Source organism: Podarcis pityusensis (assembly GCF_964106645.2).
Source record: "Podarcis pityusensis genome assembly, chromosome: 2".
Classification (NCBI taxonomy): domain Eukaryota; kingdom Metazoa; phylum Chordata; class Lepidosauria; order Squamata; family Lacertidae; genus Podarcis; species Podarcis pityusensis.
Window position 1 is genome coordinate 121,188,670 of NC_138029.1, and position 20,619 is coordinate 121,209,288.

Here is a 20,619-nt window from a genome sequence, read left to right on the forward strand (position 1 = left end):
AAAAGTCAGATAGTTCTTTATTTCCTTGACATTTGAAGGGAGGGCCATTTCACAGGGAGGGCGCCACTACCGAGAAGGCCCTCTGCCTGGTTCCCTGTAACCTCACTTCTCTCAGGAAGGGAACCACCAGAAGGCCCTTGGAGCTGGACCTCAGTGTCCGGGCAGAACGATGGGGGTGGAAACGCTCCTTCAGGTATACAGGGCCGAGGCCGTTTAGGGCTTTAAAGGTCAGCACCAACACTTTGAATTGTTCTTGGAAATGTACTGGGAGCCAATCTTGAGGTATTTCAGGACTGGTGTCATATGGTCCCGGCAGCCACTCCCAGTCACCATTCTGGGAAGTAAGCCTTTTCCCTACTGATGACCAATATTTCATTCTGATGCTGGGGGAATCTCTTCCCTTTTGGGGTCCCTGGCTCTATTCTGGTAGATAGGCAGGTAAAACTGACCCTAGCACTAACCTGTCACAAAACACGGCGACAGCACAGGCTGCGTAACATTAGGAGCTTTGGTCAAGGTCTGGAGTGGAGTCCCCTTGAAATGTGCCTTTTTCTGGGAACAGGGTAATTTTATTGATAGAGCAAAGCTTCCTCATTTCAAATACAGTGGTACCTTGGTTTTCGGACAGACTGCATTCTGGGAGTCCATTCGACTCCCAGAACCGTTTGAAAACCAAAGCGTGGCTTCCGATTGGCTGAAGGAGTGTCCTGCAGCCAATCAGAAGCCGCGCCGGACGTTCAGCTTCTGAAAATTGTTCAAACACCAAGACCCTCACCTCCGGGTTTTGATTATTCGAAAGTCAATTTGTTTGGGAGCCAAGGCGTTTGAGATCCAAGGTATGACTGTACGCGCATCCCACTCTTGTTTATATTAAGAACCGAAAGTGGCTTACAATATTTTTTTTTTAAAGGAAGCTAACCCTTTTTATATACTGCTCGATTGTGCATCCACAGCAGTAACCAGAGGAAGGAGGACTGGTGGGACGAGCACAGAGAGAATAAATGCCTCTGCAGCTGCACAGCCGGACGCCTCCATCTTCCCAAGCTGCAACGAAACATCTCACCTGTATCGGTCTCTAGAGCCACAGCAGGTGCCGTAACTCTTCAACGGTTTGACTTCATCACCAAAGGCGCAGTCCTCCATTGGCAGACGGATGCCAATCAAACCCTTGATTATTATTATTTTTAAAAAAACAACCACTCAAAGCAATTTAAAAAAAGAAGAATCAAACAACGGAATTATCTGTTAAAAACAACTATTTTAAACATTCGAAAAACAATTAAATTCAACGATATGCTAAAACACAGACTAAAACACATTATCTGGATAGGCTTGCCTAAACAAAAAATGTTTTCGACAGCTGACGAAAAGGTTACAGGGACGGCAGCTGCCCGATGTCAATCAGCAGGGAGTTCCAACGTGTGGGTGCTGCCATGGTAAAATACATTTTATTTTTTACAAATGTGGAATGACTATTATGTGGCACTTGCCACAGCGCCAGCTCCGCAGATCAAAGTGGTCAATAGTTATATATGGGGTAAGACGATCTCTCAGATAAACTCATCTCAACCTCAACCCAGCAGAGCAAGCACAGGGATCCTTTGCCCCGGGGGCCAAATCCAGCCCCTCAGAACTTTCCCTGGTCCAAACCTCTTCAGCCACACCCCTCAGCAGCCCTGCTTTGGGCAATTTCCTTATATTTAACATTTTGTTCTTTCTCAAGGCTGCTTTCCTCAAATCATGCTGGTTCTGGCCGGCTTCAAGATATAAATTTCAGCTAACCCCTTTCTTCAGCCTCCTCAGAGGAAAAGAACAGGCTTACCCACCCATGCATTTATTTAGGGGTGCCGTATTTCAAAAAGTGACAATCCGGACACAAAAATTGTTGAGCTATTTTTTTTTTAAGTTTTGGCCAAAATCGTTGAGCTCTGAAACTTCCTTTCTAAATATCATTCTAAAAATCAACACTTCCGGATTTTCCCGGACATGTCAGAGCTTTCCACCCGGTTACCATTGCCGGCGGCCAAATTCCAGACATATATCAACCCTAAGTTATTTCCATTACACTATACCATCTTGTAGCTGTAAGAGGGCCTTCTCTGTGGCAGCCCCTAAATTGTGAAACTCCCCACAGAGACATAACTGGCACCTTCGTTTTCACAAACGCTGAAGATGCGCCTCTTACTGCTTCTGACGCTATAGATGTATATTTTTAGGACCCACCCTAAGTCGTTTTAAATTGTTTTTAATTTTGTGTTTTAGTTGTTGTTACCCGCCCTTGGACCCGTGGGTAAAGGGCGAGCAGTCAGTTGCAACTGTCATTCTGACGGTAAGAAGGATATTTTTAAACTAGTTTGGATGGTCAAGGATTCCTTCGCAGTTATTCCTATATTGCAAGAGGTTGTTCCTTCCAAAGCTACAGTTCTACTATCATCTAATGAAGGTAAACAGTAGAAAATCCAGGACGGGTAAGGAAGACCTTCTCCACACAGCACATAGCTAAACTACAGAATTCACTGCCACAAGATGTAGTACAATTAGACAAATGTGTCGAGGATAAGACTGCTAATGGCTACCATTCACGATGGATATATATTGCCTTCAGAATCAGAGGCAGCGTGCATCTGAATCCTCGTCACTCGGGAACAGAAGTGGGATAGTGTGTTGACCTCACACCCTGCTTATTAAGTTTCCTACTGTTCTGACCCAGCAGGGATCATCTTAAATCTTCCCACAAAGAACCTTTCAACACTCCATAAATGTTTTTAATGAGTTCTTCCTAGTACGAATTATTGGATGCCCAGAAAGGATTTCATGCGTGCTTAAGATTTTTCCACGCTTCACTTATAGGGTTCTCCGCTTTGTGGATTCTTCAATGTGCACAGGTGTGTGTGCATACGCAGAAGCTCTTCCCGCACCCCAAACATTTATATAGCTTCTCCCCAGTGTGAATTCTTTAATGGAAAGTGAGACGCATGCTTCTACTGAAACCCTTTCCACATGCCGTGCATTAATATTTCGTCACGAGAGTGAGTCATTTGATGTTTAGTCAGGATTCCGCGTTGAATGAAGCTCCTTCCACATTCCAGGCATTTATACGGTTTCTCCCCTGTATGAGTTCTTTGATGGGTAGTCAGGATTCCACGCTGAATGAAGCTCTTTCCACACTCCAAGCACTGGTAGGGTTTCTCCCCTGTGTGAATTCGTTGATGAGAAGCAAGGCTTGATTTAACAGAAAATGTCATGCCACAGTCTGAACATTTATAGGGCTTCTCCCCCACATGATTTTTTTGATGAGAAGAGAGGTATGTGCTCCTACTGAAGCTCTTTCCGCACTCCAAGCATTGATAGGGTTTCTCCCCTGTGTGAATTCTCTGATGAGAAGCAAGGTTTGGGCTTCGACTGAAACTCTTTCCACACTCCAAACAATTATATGGTTTCTCCCCTGTGTGAGTTGTTTGATGGGAAGAAAGTTCCGGACTTGAACGGAAACTCTTTCCACACTCCAAACATTTATATGGCTTCTCTCCTGTGTGAATTCTTTGATGAGAAGTGAGATTCACCTTTTGAATGAAACTCTTTCCACACTCCAAGCACTGGTACGGTTTCTCTCCTGTGTGAATTCTTTGATGAGCAATGAGACCTGTTTTCCCACTGAAACTCTTTCCACACTCCAAGCATCCATATGGCTTCTCCCCTGTGTGAACTCTCTGATGACAAGTAAGGTTAGAACTGAAATGGAAGCTCTTCCCACACTCCAAGCATTGATATGGCCTGTCCCCTGTGTGGGTTCTCTGGTGAGAAGCAAGATTTACCTTCTGGCTGAAGCTCTTTCCACACTCGTAGCACTGATACGGTTTCTCTCCTGTGTGAGTTGTCTGATGGGCAATGAGGCCTGTTCTTACGCTGAAGCACTTTCCACATTGCAAGCACTGGTAGGGTTTCTCCCCTGTGTGAGTTGTTTGATGGGAAGAAAGTTCCGGACTTGAACGGAAGCTCTTTCCACACTCAAAGCATTTATATGGTCTGTCCCCTGTGTGGGTTCTCTGATGAGTATTGAGATTCACCTTCTGACTGAAGCTCTTTCCACACTCCAGGCATTTATATGGTCTCACACCTGTGTGAATACTTCGATGAGCAATGAGGCCTGTTCTTCCGCTGAAGCACTTTCCACATTCCAGGCATCCATACGGCTTCTCCCCTGTGTGAACTCTTTGGTGGCAAGTAAGGTTGGAACTGAAATGGAAACTCTTCCCACACTCCAAGCATTTGTACGGCCTGTCCCCTGTGTGGGTTCTCTGATGAGAAGTGAGGTTTACCTTCTGACTGAAGCTCTTTCCACACTCAGTGCACTTAAATGGTTTCTCCCCTGTGTGAGTCGTCTGATGGGAGACGAGGGCTGTTCTGCCGCTGAAGCTCCTTCCACATTCCAAGCATTTATATGGTTTCTCCCCTTTGTGGGTTGTTCGATGGGAAGACAGTTCTGCATTCGAACCGAAAGTCTTTCCACGCTCCAGGCATCTGTCGTCCACATGGGTTCTTTGGTGGGAAGTGAGATTTGAATTCTCCGTGAAGCTCCTTCCATACTCCAAGCACTGATATGGTTCCTCCACCGAGTGGATCAAACAGAAACTCTCTCCACAGTCCAGGCATTTATATGGTTTCTCTTCTGTGTCAATACTTTGATGGGCCATGAGGCCTGTTGTCACGCTAAAGCCCTTTCCATACTCTAGGCTTACATATGGCTTCTCCTCCGTATGGGTTCTGAAATGGCAAGTCAGGTCGGAACTGAAATGGAAGCTCTTTCCACACTCCAAGCACTGATATGGTTTCTCCTCTGTTTCCCTCAGCATGGAAGGGCTGTTCTTTTCCTGTCTCTCATCCATGCCTTCCTGAGCTGCGATTTCATGGCAGTCAGTGTCCTGAGAGGCAGAGGCTTTTCCCCTCATCTTCTGATTTGCTTCGGTTTTCCTTCTCTGCTGTTCCCTCTTCTCACATGTGTCTCTTTCCAGAGACATCCTGGGAGAGTCTCCCTTCTCCTCACTGTCCCATTCATCACCTGCTGGAACGGAGGGGGGAAATCAGTCAGAAATGAAGCCTCAAATCATTGAACGACTCAAACAGTTGTGATAAGGGCTGAAAAGACTTAAGAGGGAATGTTTTTGTATATGCTGGAAGCAGCCCAGAGTGGCTGAGGCAACCAAAACAGATGGGCGGGGTACAAATACAGTCATACCTTGGTTGTCGAACACCTTGGTACTCGTCTGTTTTGGTTCCTGAACGCCACAAACCCAGAAGTGAGGGTTCTGGTTTGCGAACGTTTTTTGGAAGCCAAATGTCCAACATGGCTTCCGCGACTTCTGATTGAGTGCAGGAAGCTCCCGCAGCCAATCAGAAGCCGCGCCTGGGTTTTTGACTGTTTTCGGAAGTCAAACAGATTCTGGAACGGATTCTGTTCAAGAACCAAGGTACGACCGTAATAAAATTATTACTATTATTAGCATCATCACCACCATTTTAGCACAGGGAGAGGAAGCCTGCTAGACTGACCCCAATGTAACTAAACTTATTAATACTGTTATTAACAAACAGTTTGTTAGATTTGTTTCCTGCCTTTCCTCCCAAAGGAGCCCAGAAAAGCAAACAGCAAAATGTTGAAACAAAATTAAAAAATTCCTTCCAGTAGCACCTTAGAGACCAACTAAGTTTGTTATTGGTATGAGCTTTCGTGTGCATGCACACTTCTTCAGATGTTAAAACAGCCCAATTTAAAAATTGAATTTTAAAAAGAAACGTATGTAAAGTGTTTAAAAACCATTCAAAACAGTCTTAAGAACATTTGGAAGATCTGACAACAATAACATACCCCCAAAGTTATTACTTTCATGGTTGCTATGGCCAGTATCTCTCAGCCATCGAACTCCTGGGTAAACAGGAATGCTCTTAACTTTCTCCTGAAGATCAGTAACAGAGACAGCTGCGCCTCACTCAGGAGGGGGAGCCAGCACCGAGAAGCTCCTGCCAGAAATAACTGTGAACGGGGCAGCTCCATGGCCAAAGGTGAATGGAGGAGGGAGTTGTAATTGAGGAATCTTTAGTAGACCACAGCAGGTTGCCTATACCTTCCCTCAAAGCATCGTGAGAGCTGTGGTTTCTTAAGGGCTCTGAGAGTGGTTAATAATAATAATAATAATAATAGTATTATTTATACCCCGCCCATCTGGCTGGGATTACCCAGCCACTCTGGGCGGCTCCCAACAGAATATTAAAAACACGATAAAACATCAAACATTAAAAACTTCCCGATACAGGGCTGCCTTCAGATGTCTTCTAAAAGTCAGATAGTTCTTTATCTCCTTGACATCTGATGGGAGGGTGTTTCATAGGGCGGGTGCCACTACTGAGAAGGCCCTACGTCTGGTTGCCTGTATCTTGGCTTCTTGCAGGGAGGGAACCGCCAGAAGGCCCTCGGAGCTGGACCTCAGTGTTCGGGCTGAACGATGGAGGTGGAGATGTTCCTGCAGGTATACTGAGCCGAGGCCGTTTAGTGCTTTAAAGGGCAGTACCAACACTTTGGATTGTGCTCAGAAACATGCTGGGAGCCAATGTAGGTCTTTCAGGACTGGTGTCATATGGTCTAGATGGCTGCCCCCAGTCACCAGTCTAGCTGCTGCATTCTGGATTAGTTGTAGTTTCCAGGTCACCATCAAAGGTAGCCCCATGTAGAGTGCATTGCGGTAGTCCAAGCGGGAGATAACTAGAGCATGTACCACTCTGCGAGACAGTCTGTGGGCAGGTAGGGTCTAAGCCTGCGTACCAGATGGAGCTGATAAACAGCTGCCCTGGACACAGAATTGACCTGCGCCTCCATGGACGGCTGTGAGTCCAAAATGACTATTCCACTCACAGAGCTACAATTCCCAGAGTCGTCTGGGAAGAAGGATTGACTCCTAAGCCACTCTGGGAACTATAGCACTGTGAAGGGAACAGGGGTCTCTCTTGACAACTCTCAGCACTCATTTTTGTTCAGACAAGGTTTCCCTGCTGGAACACCTAGTCTCTCCGCTCTGTGTGTGTGTTTCTAAATTTATCTGTGATTCTGTTCTGTGCTGTTTTTAAGCTGGGTTCTTTTTTCTTAAATATATATATATATAATTCTGTACATCCTCTAGAGACGTACATTTAATTAATGAGTTTTATATACCGCATTTTTCGCTCTATAGGACGCACTTTTTCCCTCCTAAAAAGAAAGGGAAAATGTGTGTGCGTCCTATGGAGCGAATGCAGGGGGGAGGCATGCGGGAAAAGCCCCCAAGAGCCGCACACAAGTTCCGTGCGGCTCTTGCGGGCTTTTCCCCAGGAGGGAGAAGGGACTGACTGGCTGCATCAGTCCCTTCTCCCTCCTCGTAGAAAAGCCAGCAGAAGCCGCGCAGCCCCTTTAAAGAGCGCGCCGCTCTTGGGGGCTTTTCCCCGAGGAGGGACAAAGGACTGACTGGCCGCGTCAGTCTCTTCTCCCTGCTCGTAGAAAAGCCCACAGGAGCCGTGCGCTCCTTAAAGGATGCGTGGCTTCTGTGGGCTTTTGCGGGAGATGGGGGAATTCCCCCACCTCCCGCAAAAACAGGGAGAAGGTCTGGGAGAAGCGCACAGGCTGCCTGCAACCTGTCCGCTGCTCCCACAGCTGGGGGGGGAATCATATTTTTTTCCTTGATTTCCCCCTCTGAAAACTAGGTGCGCCCCATAGTCAGGTGCGCCCTATGGAGCGAAAAATACGGCACCCCTTGACTGTAAGAGAAAAAACCTCAAAGCATTTTACAAAAAGAATAAAACAATGGGAAAATGTGGTCAGCAACATTAAATAAGAAATGATGCAGCTATGGGAGGAAATGATCAACATATGTTTGCAACACGAGTGGGAAACCTGATTTTAAGAAATCGTATTATATTAAAGTAATTTGGTTTGTAAAAATTTGGAAAACTAATAAAAAGAATTTTTTTAAAAAAAGAAGAAAACAATGAACTTATCAGCAAAAACCAGTTAAAAACAACTATTTTAGCCACTCAAAAGAATTGAAAATCAACAGTGCTAAAAATGGTTGTGGATAAATGAATAATACGCTCTAGCAGGCTTCGACTGCAGGGAGTTGGAATACGTGATCCCTGGTCACCTTCGAGCTCTACAGTTCTATGTGCTGCAGAGATAATCAGCTAAAGAAAAAAACTGTGTCTTACCCAGAGAGGCCAGAATCTCCCAGTTCTCCTCCATGACTTCCCTGTGCAGGGACCTTTGGTCCGGATCCAGCAGGGCCCATTCTTCCTCAGAGAAATTCACAGCCACCTCCTCGAAGGTCACCAAATCCTGGAAGAGAAGCAAACATTTCCTCCTCACCGATGACGGAACATTTATTTACCAGCAAAATCCCACGTGCAGACGAGGTGGGTGGGTTTTACCCTCAGCGCCGAGGATGGTTTGGGTTAATCCCCGTGCATGTGGTTTTAAATCCATTTGAACATTTTCATTCTATTAAATTGCATTTCAATGTGTGTTTTAAGATGCTTGCAACTGTTGATTAAACCGTTTTTAAAAAGCTATTTCATTTCATTACATGCACATGTTTGAGAGATACAGAAACGAACCACAGCTTGCCTGTTTTTCTTTATTATATTTTTTCCCCCTATTTTTCAAAAGTGTTTTGACATAAAAACACTCCAATGTTTCCCAACAAATATAAATTGACTTCCCCCACTCCTTTTGCGGTTTCTTATATTTTTAAGATTTATAACACTGCACCTCCTTCGTTACTCCTATTAGTGTATTTTTTAACATTAATTTTAACTGTTTGGTTTAGGTTACAGCTTGCCTGTTTGACCCGCAACTTTAGAAAGAAAATGACGCACAACGGAGAAATGGTTATTGCAGAGAGATAAAATCAATGCTACGAATGATAAGGCTATGATTTCATGGAAGTGCAACTGAGCAGTCAAAAAGTTCTGGTATACAATCAAATCCAGATAAAACTATACTTTACAGGAGCCTGCCAGCTGTAAGTTTGTGTTTGGACGTAATTCATGAATGGCTACCATGTAGCTGCATGGTCCATAGGTTTGTCTTTGGTTTTTAAAAACGATTCGGTTTTCTTTTTAATTGTATTATTTCATCCAGTGATTTTTTCCCCTGAGAAAATAGGTGGGGGAACTTACCACTAAATGTGTTTGTTTGTTGCAGGCCCAGTCACAGTGCCCCTCTCCCAGGCAGTGGCTAAATGCAAGTTGTGGTTAATAAACTCAAGCAGACAATGATCTGGATTTGAAATGGCTAAAACTTTATTGATGACAGATGGAGGGGGATTTTTGGCTGAGGCACTGTGGGTATATATCCGTTCCAGCCCCCTCAGAAAAATAATTATTATTATTTAATTTTTAAAAGGTAAGGGAGTTCAGTTCCCCCCAGTTCCTACTCCAAAAAACAAAAACAAATTTCCCTGATTTTTATCACAGACTCATTTGCAGCCCTGGGGTCCTTTTGAGGGGCGAATAGCATTTAATGGCTGTCAGGGATTATGGAAACCACCCATAATCTGTTGAGAATCTGCAAGCTGCCACAACAACCTGTTGTGCATTTTTCCAAGGCTTGCTGAAGTTTGCACAGCCAGAAACACTACACTGGGTCCATTACATTTTCCACGCAGCCTTGAAGTGAATTGAAGTGTCTGGAGGTGATTGGAGGATGGATGGCGGCTAACAGATTGAGGTTGAATCCTGACAAGACAGAAGTACTGTTTTGGGGGGACAGGTGGGTGTGGGGGACTCCCTGGTCCTGAATGGGGTAACTGTGCCCCTGAAGGACCAGGTGCGCAGCCTGGGAGACATTTTGGACACAGCTGTCCATGGAGGCGCAGGTCAATTCTGTGTCCAGGGCAGCTGTTTACCAGCTCCATCTGGTACACAGGCTGAGACCCTCCCTGCCCACAGACTATTTCGCCAGAGTCGTGCATGCTCTGGTTATCTCCTGCTTGGACTACTGCAATGTGCTCTATGTGGGGCTACCTTTGAAGGTGACCCGGAAACTACAACTAACCCAGAATGCGGCAGCTACACTGGTGACTGGGAGCGGCCGCTGGGATCATATAACACCAGTCCTGAAAGACCTACATTGGCTCCCAGTACGTTTCCAAGCACAATTCAAAGTGTTGGTGCTGACCTTTGAAGCCCTAAATGGCCTTGGCCCAGTGTACACGAAGGAGTGTCTCCACCCCCATCGTCCAGTCCAGACACTGAGGTCCAGCTCTGAGGGCCTTCTGGCAGCTCCCTCCCTGTGAGAAGTGAGGTTACAGGGAACCAGGCAGAGGACCTTCTCTGTAGTGGCACCCGCCCTGTGAAACACCCTCCCATCAGATGTCAAGGAGATAAAGAACTATCTGACTTTTAGAAGACATCTGAAAGCAGCCCTGTATCAGGAAGTTTTTTATGTTTGATGTTTTATTGTGTTTTTAATATTCTGTTGATAGCCGCCCTGAGTGGCTGGGGAATCCCAGGCAGATGGGTGGGCTATAAATAATAAATTATTATTATTATTATTATTAGGAATTCCAGGTGCCAGCACACCAATAAATCACAGCAACACAATCTGGTATAGATAGAACTTTTTTTTTACTACTGGCTTTAAAAGCTTAACAATTCCAAAAACTATTTACCTGCTTCTCCAATAGAGGCACACTTCTTTCTAAGTCTTTTTAAGGTCTTGCCATAGTTGGCTGCAAGACACACCCTGCCCTCAAAGGCCTACATCCTTTCAGTTTGAGGTTTATGTTCGGACTAAATGGACTCTTACTCAGTTCCAGAAACTGAGCATGTATAAAGACAGCTCTCGGAGTGTTGAGCTTGCGGATGTAAAAACAAAACAAAACAAAACCAGCAAGAAAACAGCTTCTGGAAATTGCATGATTTCTGGCAAACGAATGTCTCACCCCGATAATGGCATCCATAACAGGCCTGGTGGGCAGATGCTGAGGGAATGAGACATATCCAGAGAAGTGAGCCCCTCTCCTCTCCCCAGTGATCCTTCTCTTACCTGATCCTTTTCCATCGCAGCTCCATCCCTTCCACCACCAGGGAGAGATGACCCGCTACATGCTGCTGGCATCATTCCATCTCCTGCAAGAGACAAATAAAAAATTAATAATAATTTATTATTTATACCCCACCCATCTGGCTGGGTTTCCCCAGCCACTCGGGGCGGTTTCCAACAGAATATTAAAATACAATAACCTATTAAACATTAAAAGCTTCCCTAAACAGGACTGCCTTCAGGTGTCTTCCAGAAGTCTGGTAGTTGTTTATCTCTTTGAAATCTGGTGGGAGGGCGTTCCACAGGGCGGGTGCCACCACCGAGAAGGCCCTCTGCCTGGTTCCCTGTAACTTGGCTTCTTGCAGTGAGGGAACCGCCAGAAAGCCCTCGGTGCTGGACCTCAGTGTCCGGGCTGAACTATGGGGGTGGAGACGTTCCTTCAGGTATACTGGACTGAGGCCATTTAGGGGCTTTAAAGGTCAGCACCAATACTTTTCAGGGGCAAGAAGTCTGTTTCAGGTTGCCTTGCCTCCCAGGTTGCGCCATGAACCACTTAACGGATTTGCCCCCACATCCTGTCGTTGCAGGAAGTTCGTACGGGGATCGAACCTGCAACCTCAGCGTTGACAGCACCGCGCTCTAACCAACCAAGCTATCTAAGCGCAATGGATGTGGAGTAAGTAAAAAACACAAGCATACCCAAGGATGAAGCGTTATCATAGCAATCCAGGGATGGGGAATCTCTGGCCCAGCTGCTGCTGCTAGACTTCAACTGCCAGCATCCCTCAGTAGTGGCCTGGCGTCAGGTGGCAGAGGAACCAACCCCCACGGCAGGTTGCCAGGAATGGATAAAACGAGGAAAAGTCCTTGCCATCTGCTTTTTATTCAACATCCACAGAGAGAGGCTTGGGAATGCAGCCTTGTGGAATAATGGTGTTGTCCCGAGTGAATCTCCACCCTCTCTGTCTCTCCCATTTCCTCATGGGTCATCGCTACGGGTGCTGCAAAGTGCCCTCTGAACTCTTTGCTCTCCTACTTTCTTTTTATATATATATACATTTTTATTGATTTTTTAACATATCAGTTCCAAGAGTCATACAACATATCTTCCCATCTTATACAATATTTTTGACTTCTGTCAACACCTCTGATGATTTTCTGTTCTTTATCACTTATTCTGCATTTCTTAATTTCCTATTACATTTAATTGTCCTTAACTAATAATTCTTTTCATAGTCTTTCTTGCAATATTTCAAATAATCCACCTAACAAAACTTCTTGCAGTCCTACTAGCGTAGTCTGTTCATCACAATTACTTTTCAGATACGGCGGTACCTCTGGTTACATACTTAATTCGTTCCGGAGGTCCATTCTTAACCTGAAACTGTTCTTAACCTGATGCACCACTTTAGCTAATGGGGCCTCCTGCTGCCTCCAGAGCACGATTTCTGTTCTCATCCTGAAGGAAAGTTCTTAACCTGAGGTACTATTTCTGGATTAGCGGAGTCTGTAATCTGAAGCGTATGTAACCTGAAGCGTATGTAACCCGAGGTACCACTGTACAGTCATACCTCAGGTTGAAGTAGCTTCAGGATGAGTATTTCGGGTTACGCTCCGTGGTGACCCGGAAGTAACGGAGCGCGTTACTTCTGGGTTTTGCCGATCGTGCATGCACAGACGGTCAAAATGACGTCACGCACATGTGCAGAAGCGGCGAATTGCGACCCACACACACGCAGATGCAGGTTGCGTTTGCTTCAGGATGCGAACAGGGCTCCAGAACAGATCCTGTTCGCATCCAGAGGTATCACTGTAGTTCATATATTTACTCCAGTCGTCTAAGAATCTCTGATCCTGCAGGTTTCGAATCCTTCCTGTTACAGTGGTACCTCGGGTTACATACGCTTCAGGTTACATACGCTTCAGGTTACAGACTCCGCTAACCCAGAAATAGTGTTTCAGGTTAAGAACTTTGCTTCAGGATGAGAACAGATATTGTGCTCCGGCGGCACAGCGGCAGCAGGAGGCCCCATTAGCTAAAGTGGTGCTTCAGGTTAAGAAAAGTTTCAGGTTAAGAACGGACCTCCGGAACGAATTAAGTACTTAACCCGAGGTACCACTGTAATTTATCTAGTTCTGCATAGTCCATTGCTCTCCTACTTTCAAGGCCCGCCAGGTTCCGAGAGGGGGGGTCTGGAATGCTTTCTAAAGACACTGAGTCCGTCAGCAGTCGCCCCCCAAGGTGCTTCTTCTTCTCCTCATCCTCCGAGCTGTGACCTCCCTCAAATCCCTCTTGTGATTCTGAACTCCTCCTCCTCCTCCTCTGCCCAGTCCCTGACACCTGTCAGTCAGAGGCTGATGGGAGGTGGGGTCCAGCGACATTTGGGAGGCCACAGTTTCCCCACCCATGCAGAGATCCTTACCAAGCAAGGTGGCCCCTCTGCCACGCTCTGGGGCGATCCCGCGTTGTGGGGGGCTCTGCCTCGTCCCCGGAAGAGCTTCCTCCGAGTCAGAAAATCTGGCGCTCGCTTCTGCAAGCAGGCCTTTCTCCTGGAGCAGAGATGGGAGTGGAAAGCATTAGGAAAAGGATGGCAGAGGCAAAGGTGTGTCAGAAGAATTAGACCAAAATAGCCTATCCAGTTCCAGCCTCTGGTTGTCCAGGTTGGCTAACTAGAAGCCTCTAGAAACATAAGCTAAGGGCCCATCTAGTCCAGTGTCCTGTTCTCACAGTAGCCAACTAGGTGCCCGTGGGAAACACAAATGCACGATTCGAGCTCTTGCGTGCGGTTTCCAGCGACTGGCATTCAGAAGAGTTACTGCCTCCTTCCATGGAGCTTTTTGAATTCTGGTGCTGGAGGAGACTCTTGAGAGTCCCATGGACTGCAAGAAGATCACACCTCTCCATTCTGAAGGAAATCAGCCCTGAGTGCTCACTGGAAGGACAGATCGTGAAGCTGAGACTCCAATACTTTGGCTACCTCATGAGAAGAGAAGACTCCCTGGAAAAGACCCTGATGTTGGGAAAGATGGAGGGCGCAAGGAGAAGGGGACGACAGAGGACGAGATGGTGGGACGGTGTTCTCGAAGCTACAAACATGAGTCTGACCAAACTGCGGGAGGCAGTGGAAGACAGGAGTGCCTGGCGTGCTCTGGTCCATGGGGTCACAAAGAGTTGGACATGACTAAACAACAACAAGAAGCCATGGAGCCACAGCATAGCCATCCTGGCTAGTAGCTGTGAATAGGCCTCTCCTTCATGAACTTGCCCAGTTCTCTTTTGAAGCCATCCAAGATGGCGGCCATCACTGCCTCCGGTGGCAAGGAGTTCCATAGTTTACACTGACATACCTAGGTATATCAGTGTATTTAAATCTGAATTGTCAAATTGTGTTATTGTTATTATGGTTTTTGTTGTAGTGTCTTTTGCGGTTGTTGTTTGTATCAAAAAAATGAATAATTTTTTATTTTTTTTTTAAAAAGGAGTTCCATAGTTTAAAGTATGTGCTGCATGAAGAATTACTTTCTGTCCTGAATTCAGCTTGGATATCTCTAAGTTACCATGTTATGAGAGAGGGATGGGGGGGGGGGGAAACTATTCACGTTCTCGTACTATGACTCATTTTATAAACTTCTATCAGGTCATCTCTTTACGCCTTTTAGATAGTTTTAGGAAGTCCTCCTTCACCTTCACTGCCTTTGGTTTGTTTTGGTTCTAATTCTGACTACCGTATGTATTTTGTGTTTCTTATATCGTCAATATAATTTTCATTAACAATTTCTGTTTTACGTTTTAGAATGTTCATTTAGACAACCTTAAAATATCAGTGACTTCCCTTCTACTCTTGCATGGTTCATTTTGCATATCATAAATACCTACATATTATACATAAACTAAACCATTCCATTATTACATCCATCAATACTTATTTACACTGCTGAATTTATCTTAATGCTGCCAACATTTTCAAGTGTACAGTTCCCTCCCATATATTCAATAAACATTTCCCAATCTTTTCTAAACTTATGTTCTTCTTGTTCTCTTATTCTATATGTTAAATCTGCAAGCTGCACATATTCCATTGATTTAAGTTGCCATTCTTCTTTAGTTGGGACCTCACCCGTTTTCCATTTTGAAGCTAACAAAACACTGTGTTTCTTATGTTGTCATTTTATGTTGTGAACCGTGCTGAGATCTATAGATGAAGGAATAAAAATGTTCTCACCTGCTGCTCTTCCTGCTTCCTGGCCTCTGCCCGGCTCAGGAGGAAACCTTTGACCAGGGCCACCGCCTGGGAGCTGGTCTCTGCTCCACATTCCCTGACCCAGTTCTCCATCTCCAGAGGGAGGACAGCCAAGAACTGCTCCAGGACCACCAGGTCCAGGATCTGAGCCTTGGTGTGTGTCTCCGGCTTCAGCCACTGACGACAAAGATGGTGGAGCCGGCTGCAAACCTCTTGAGGCTCCTCAGCTTCCTGGTAGCGGAACTGCCTGAAATGCCAGCGCTGGACATCTAAGCTGAGCGTCTCTTCCTCTCCCAGGATGCTCTCCACAGTTCTTTTCCAGAATTCCCCACTGCTCCCAGGCTCGGGGTCTCTTCCTCCTTCAAGGCCAGCTGGGTTTTGCTCATCCATTGGGAAAACCTCCCACCGATTTCCGTCTAGAGGCAGAGAGGGGAGCAATTGGAGCAGACCACCAAATCCTGCCAAGTGTGACATTGTCCCGTTAGCAAATGGGGGGATAAGGGGCTGGGGGAACGCACAAGTGGGAGGGGCTGGAACACGTGGTGGGAGGTGCCAGAGCCCAATGTGGGTGGGGCAAGAACCAGGCCCCGCCTCCCACATGCTATTTATCCCACACAGTTCCTTTACCACTCATTCACTCACTGGGTGCGACCTGGCCAGCAGCTGCTTCTCAGCCTAACAGGGCTGTTGTGGGGATTAAATCAGGAGGGGGAGAACCATCTACTGCACCTTGTAGCTCCTTGGAGCAAAGGTGAGATATCTAGCTGTCTGATGGCATAGTGCAGGAATCAGTTGCAGCGCAGGAATGATTTTTCTTCTTTTTCTTCTTTTTTTGGGGGGTGGGGAGGTCACAGCCTGTAAGTAGGTTAACCTTCCCCTCCTTAAAATAATCCTGCTATGCTGCAGATAGGCTTCCGGAGGGCAAGGAAAATGCTGCAATGGGAGCTTTTTTACCCTCTTCCCGAATCTCCTGGCAGATGGACCTAAGACTAGCTTTGCATCAGTAAGCACCAGCGCCACTCTTTTTCTTCCTTGTTTTGATTCTTTGTGGTGTCCCCCCCCCCATTCCTCCCTATGCACCCCAGACTAGACAACATGGGCATAGGATGCCCATAATAATAATAATAAATTTTTATTTATATCCCGCCCTCCTCAGCCGAAGCCGGGCTCAGGGCGGCTAACAACAATAAAATAATACAACATTCTAAAATCATTTCATTATAAAATTAATTCAAATCAAATTGATGGCAACCATTGGGCTAGAGTTCTGTGAAGATTGCCAGAGGAGGGAGTCAGGCTGTGCCCTGGCCAAAGGCTTGGTGGAACAGCTCTGTCTTGCAGGCCCTGCGGAAAGATGTCAAGTCCCGCAGGGCCCTAGTCTCTTGTGGCAGAGCGTTCCACCAGATTGGAGCCACAGCCGAAAAAGCCCTGGCTCTGGTTGAGGCCAGCCTAACCTCTCTGTGGCCTGGAACCTCCAAGATGTTTTTGTTTGAAGATCGTAAGTTCCTCTGTGGGACATACCAGGAGAGGCGGTCCCGTAGGTATGAGGATCCTAGGCCGTATAGGGCTTTAAAAGTTAAAACCAGCACCTTAAACCTGATCCTGTACTCCACCGGGAGCCAGTGCAGCTGGTATAGCACCGGGTGAAAGTGATTTCGCAGCGAAGACCCCATAAGGAGTCTCGCCGCGGCATTCTGCACCCGCTGGAGTTTCTGGGTCAGTCTCAAGGGCAGCCCCACGTAGAGCGAGTTACAATAATCCAGTCTGGAGGTGACCGTCGCATGGATCACAGTGGCTAGGTCAGGGCGAGAGAGGTAAGGAGCCAACTGCTTAGATTGGTGGAGATGAAAAAATGCCGCCTTTGTTATAGCTGCAATCTGCGCCTCCATGGAGAGGGAGGTATCGAAGATTACACCCAAACTCTTAACGGACGGTGCTTGCACTAATTGCGCCCCTGCAAGAGATGGGAGTTGCCCCCCCCCAATCCCATATCGTCCCGACCCAGCCAAAGGACCTCTGTCTTCGAAGGATTTAACTTCAACCGGCTCCCACGAAAAAAATTATTCTCTGCTGGATGCCATCCTATCAGAGATGCCCAGGGAGGATAAAATTTTCCTCTTGGGTGGTTATGTGGATGCTGTGTGTGTCCTGCTTGAGCTCAGTCTTCTTCTTCTTCTTCTTCTTCTTCTTCTTCTTCTTCTTCTTCTTTATTTCTTATACCCCGCCCAACTGACTGAGTTGCCCCCAGCTGTTCTGGGTGGCTTCCAAAGAAAATATAGAGGGAAAGAAAGAAAGACACATAGATTTCCGAAACAGGGTTGCCTTCCATTTCCCCATGGGGTGCAATGAGGGAAGGGGCAGATATAGGATCCTGCACCCGCTATGGTGGCTTTTCCCCTCCAGCCTGCGGCCGGTGCAGGGATCTGGGCATCTTCCCCAGCCAGAGGCGCCCTGGCCCTTAAGGCCAGCTTTGCACCCCGGGGCTCCCCTTCTGCAGAGGCACGCAAGAGGCGCGGGGGCTCACCTGCTCCAGGCGGGGCCGCCGACGCAGCGCTCCGGGGAGAGGCAGAAGGTCGCTTTTCTCCTCCGCCAGACAGGGGAATAAAGACTTTGGGGGGGAGGAGGGGGAGGCATCGGCTCCGGAGAGGTGGGAGACTACAGCTCCCATCATGCCCGGCAACTGGCTCAGCGGGCTGAGGATGATGGGAGTTGTAGTCCAATCGCCTCTGGTTCGACCTAGGCTGGAGAACAACTGCGGAAGGACCCCGCCTCCGCCACTTCCGGTCCTCCCGCCTCAAATCCCTGTCCTGTCTAGGATTCAGATTCACTTGGTTTTAACCCCTGGGAGGCCGGGGAGCGGCGCATCATCTTTCTCTCTCCGCCCCCCCCCCAGCATCTCTCAAAGCAGCATCAAAAGAGGGACGCGCAGAACTGTCATCCTCTTCCACCTGATTTCTCCTTTCCTATTTGTTTAATTAAAAATACATACATAGGTCACTTCCCAGCAATGAAGTGCTAGCGTATGCAATACCAACCAACCAATCTTTATTACAGCAAACAGCAAGCATGGGGTGGGGGGCGGCAGCGGCGCAACAGATGAATAAAACAGACAAACACAAGAATGTTGTATTGTGCTTTTATTTTTTGTTGTGAGCTACCAAGAGTGGCTGGGGCAACCTAGTCAGATGGGCGGCAATTATTATTATTATTATTATTATTATTATTATTATTATTATTTTATTTAGAAGCGATACAACAAACAAAGCAAACCTTTAAAAAAGGAGGAAGAAACAGTTTCATCTGATCTTCTTCCTGCATCGCAGGGGGTTGGGCTAGATGACCCTTGGGATCCCTTCCAACTCTGCAAAACTATGATTCTTAAAAATAAAAATAAAAATAATTTATTACTTATACCCTGCCCATCTGGCTGGCCCTCCCCAGCCACTCTGGGTGGCTTCCAACAGAATATTTTTTATAAAAAAAACTACAAGAAAACATCAAACATTAGAAACTTCCATAAACAGGGCTGCCTTCAGATGTCTTCTAAAAGTCAAGATGGTTGTTTATCTCTTTGACATCTGATGGGAGGGTGTTCCACAGGGAAGGCGCCACTACCGAGAAGGCCCTGTGCCTGGTTCCCTGTAACTTGGCTTCTCGCAGTGAGGGATCCGCCAGAAGGCATGTTCCTATGCTCTCTTCAAGCTAAACCTCTAGGGGAGTCTGCTGTTTCTTCGCTGTTGCAACCTTCTGCTCAGATGCTGCAACTGTTTGAGGCCTTTTGACCTTTTGTGGTTTTATGAAAAAGCAACATTTTCATTCCTTCCACTAGCTGACCACCTTCTGCCACCTCTTCCTCCAACCACAGTCCTCAAAAACACATATTCAATTCAAGTTTTTTGCTGTGTGCAGAGGCCTCCTTTGCATCTTATCTGATAGTTGTTTTTCACTCTAGCATGCAGTTTTGTTGTTGTTTAGTCGTTTAGTCGTGTCTGACTCTTCATGACCCCATGGACCAGAGCACGCCAGGCACTTCTGTCTTCCACTGCCTCCCGCAGTTTGGTCAAACTCATGCTGGTAGCTTCAATAGGTTTGATCTTCTTGCAGTCCATGGGCCTCTCAAGAGTCTCCTCCAGCACCATAATTCAAAAGCATCAATTATTTGGCGATCAGCCTTCTTTATGTTCCAGCTCTCACTTCCATACATCACTACTAGGAAAACCATAGCTTTAACTATACGGACCTTTGTTGGTAAGGTGATATCTCTGCTTTTTAAGATGCTGTCTAGGTTTGTCATTGCTTTTCTCCCAAGAAGCAGGTGTCTTTTAATTTTGTGACTGCTGTCACCATCTGCAGTGATCATGGAGCCCAAGAAAGTAAAATCTCTCACTTCTTCCCCTTCTATTTGCCAGGAGGTGATGGGACCAGTGGCCATGATCTTCGTTTTTTTGATGTTGAGCTTCAAGACCATATTTTGCGCTCTCCTCTTTCACCCTCATTAAAAGGTTATTTAATTCCTCCTCACTTTCTGCCATCAAGGTTGTGTCATCTGAGGTTGTTGATATTTCTTTCGGCAATCTTAATTCCGGTTTGGGATTCATCCAGCCCAGCCTTTCACATGATGAATTCTGCATATAAGTTAAATAAGCAGGGGGACAATATACAGCCTTGTCATAAAACTGGTCCCTACTAGTTTGGCGTCAGACTGTACTTTGCACACGTGAAGCTGGCCTTCCTGAGAGTGGGTTTTGCATAATTTCTACCTCAGTGGTCAGTACCCATTGGGGTTGGTAGGGCAGAAGGCAGGTGTCATGCAATGGTTGGAGAACCCGAAAGAAAAGAAGGGTCTATGCCCAGGGAATCGTAGTGAGACAACAATGAGCGGGCAGAGGGAGAAGACAGGGGGAAGGAAGAGACTGGGAAGCTGAAGAGGTAACAGGGCGTAGTGAGCAGGGAGAGTCTGTGTCAGAAAGAAATGCAGGAGCAGGCGAGAAGCAGGGCTGGAAAACCATATAAAGCCCCTGGAACTGAGTTTCCAATCCCCTGCTCTTGAAGCTTGTCCTATACAGTGATTGGAGGATGGAGGGCGGCTAACAGATTGAGGTTGACTCCTGACAAGACAGAAGTACTGTTTCTGGGGGACAGGAGGCGGGCAGGTGTGGAGGATTCCCTGGTTCTGAATGGGGTAACTGTGCTGTCCATGGAGGGAGGCGGGCAGGAGGCGGGCAGGTGTGGAGGATTCCCTGGTTCTGAATGGGGTAACACAGCTGTCCATGGAGGCGCAGGTCAATTCTGTGTCCAGGGCAGCTGTCTACC

At 46.7% G+C, this 20,619-nt stretch overlaps 2 protein-coding genes across 2 annotated transcripts in view; one reads left to right on the top strand and one right to left on the bottom strand.

Annotated features, from left to right (window-relative positions):
* LOC308469757 (uncharacterized protein) overlaps positions 1-20,619 on the top strand; it is a 127,900-nt gene that overhangs the window by 76,435 nt on the left and 30,846 nt on the right. The gene's annotated exons all lie outside the window — the stretch shown is intronic.
* LOC308469349 (uncharacterized protein) lies at positions 1,239-18,047 on the bottom strand. Its single transcript, XM_080991668.1, has 6 exons — positions 17,831-18,047; positions 15,289-15,722; positions 13,489-13,615; positions 11,069-11,151; positions 8,230-8,356; positions 1,239-5,062 (listed from the first exon to the last, which is right to left on the bottom strand). The coding sequence occupies exons 2-6, from the start codon at positions 15,694-15,696 to the stop codon at positions 2,982-2,984; spliced, it is 2,826 nt and encodes a 941-aa protein (XP_080847794.1). The 5' UTR covers positions 15,697-15,722; positions 17,831-18,047; the 3' UTR covers positions 1,239-2,981.

Bases quoted from the DNA above. Each gene is read 5' to 3' on its own strand.
- LOC308469349 (XM_080991668.1), bottom strand. From the start codon at position 15,696: ATGGATGAGCAAAACCCAGCTGGCCTTGAAGGAGGAAGAGACCCCGAG. The intron at 11,152-13,488 runs GTAAGGATCTCT...TGTCTCTTGCAG, and splicing joins CAGAGGGGCCACCTTGCTTG to GAGATGGAATGATGCCAGCA. The intron at 5,063-8,229 runs GTAAGACACAGT...CCTCCGTTCCAG, and splicing joins GGAGATTCTGGCCTCTCTGG to CAGGTGATGAATGGGACAGT.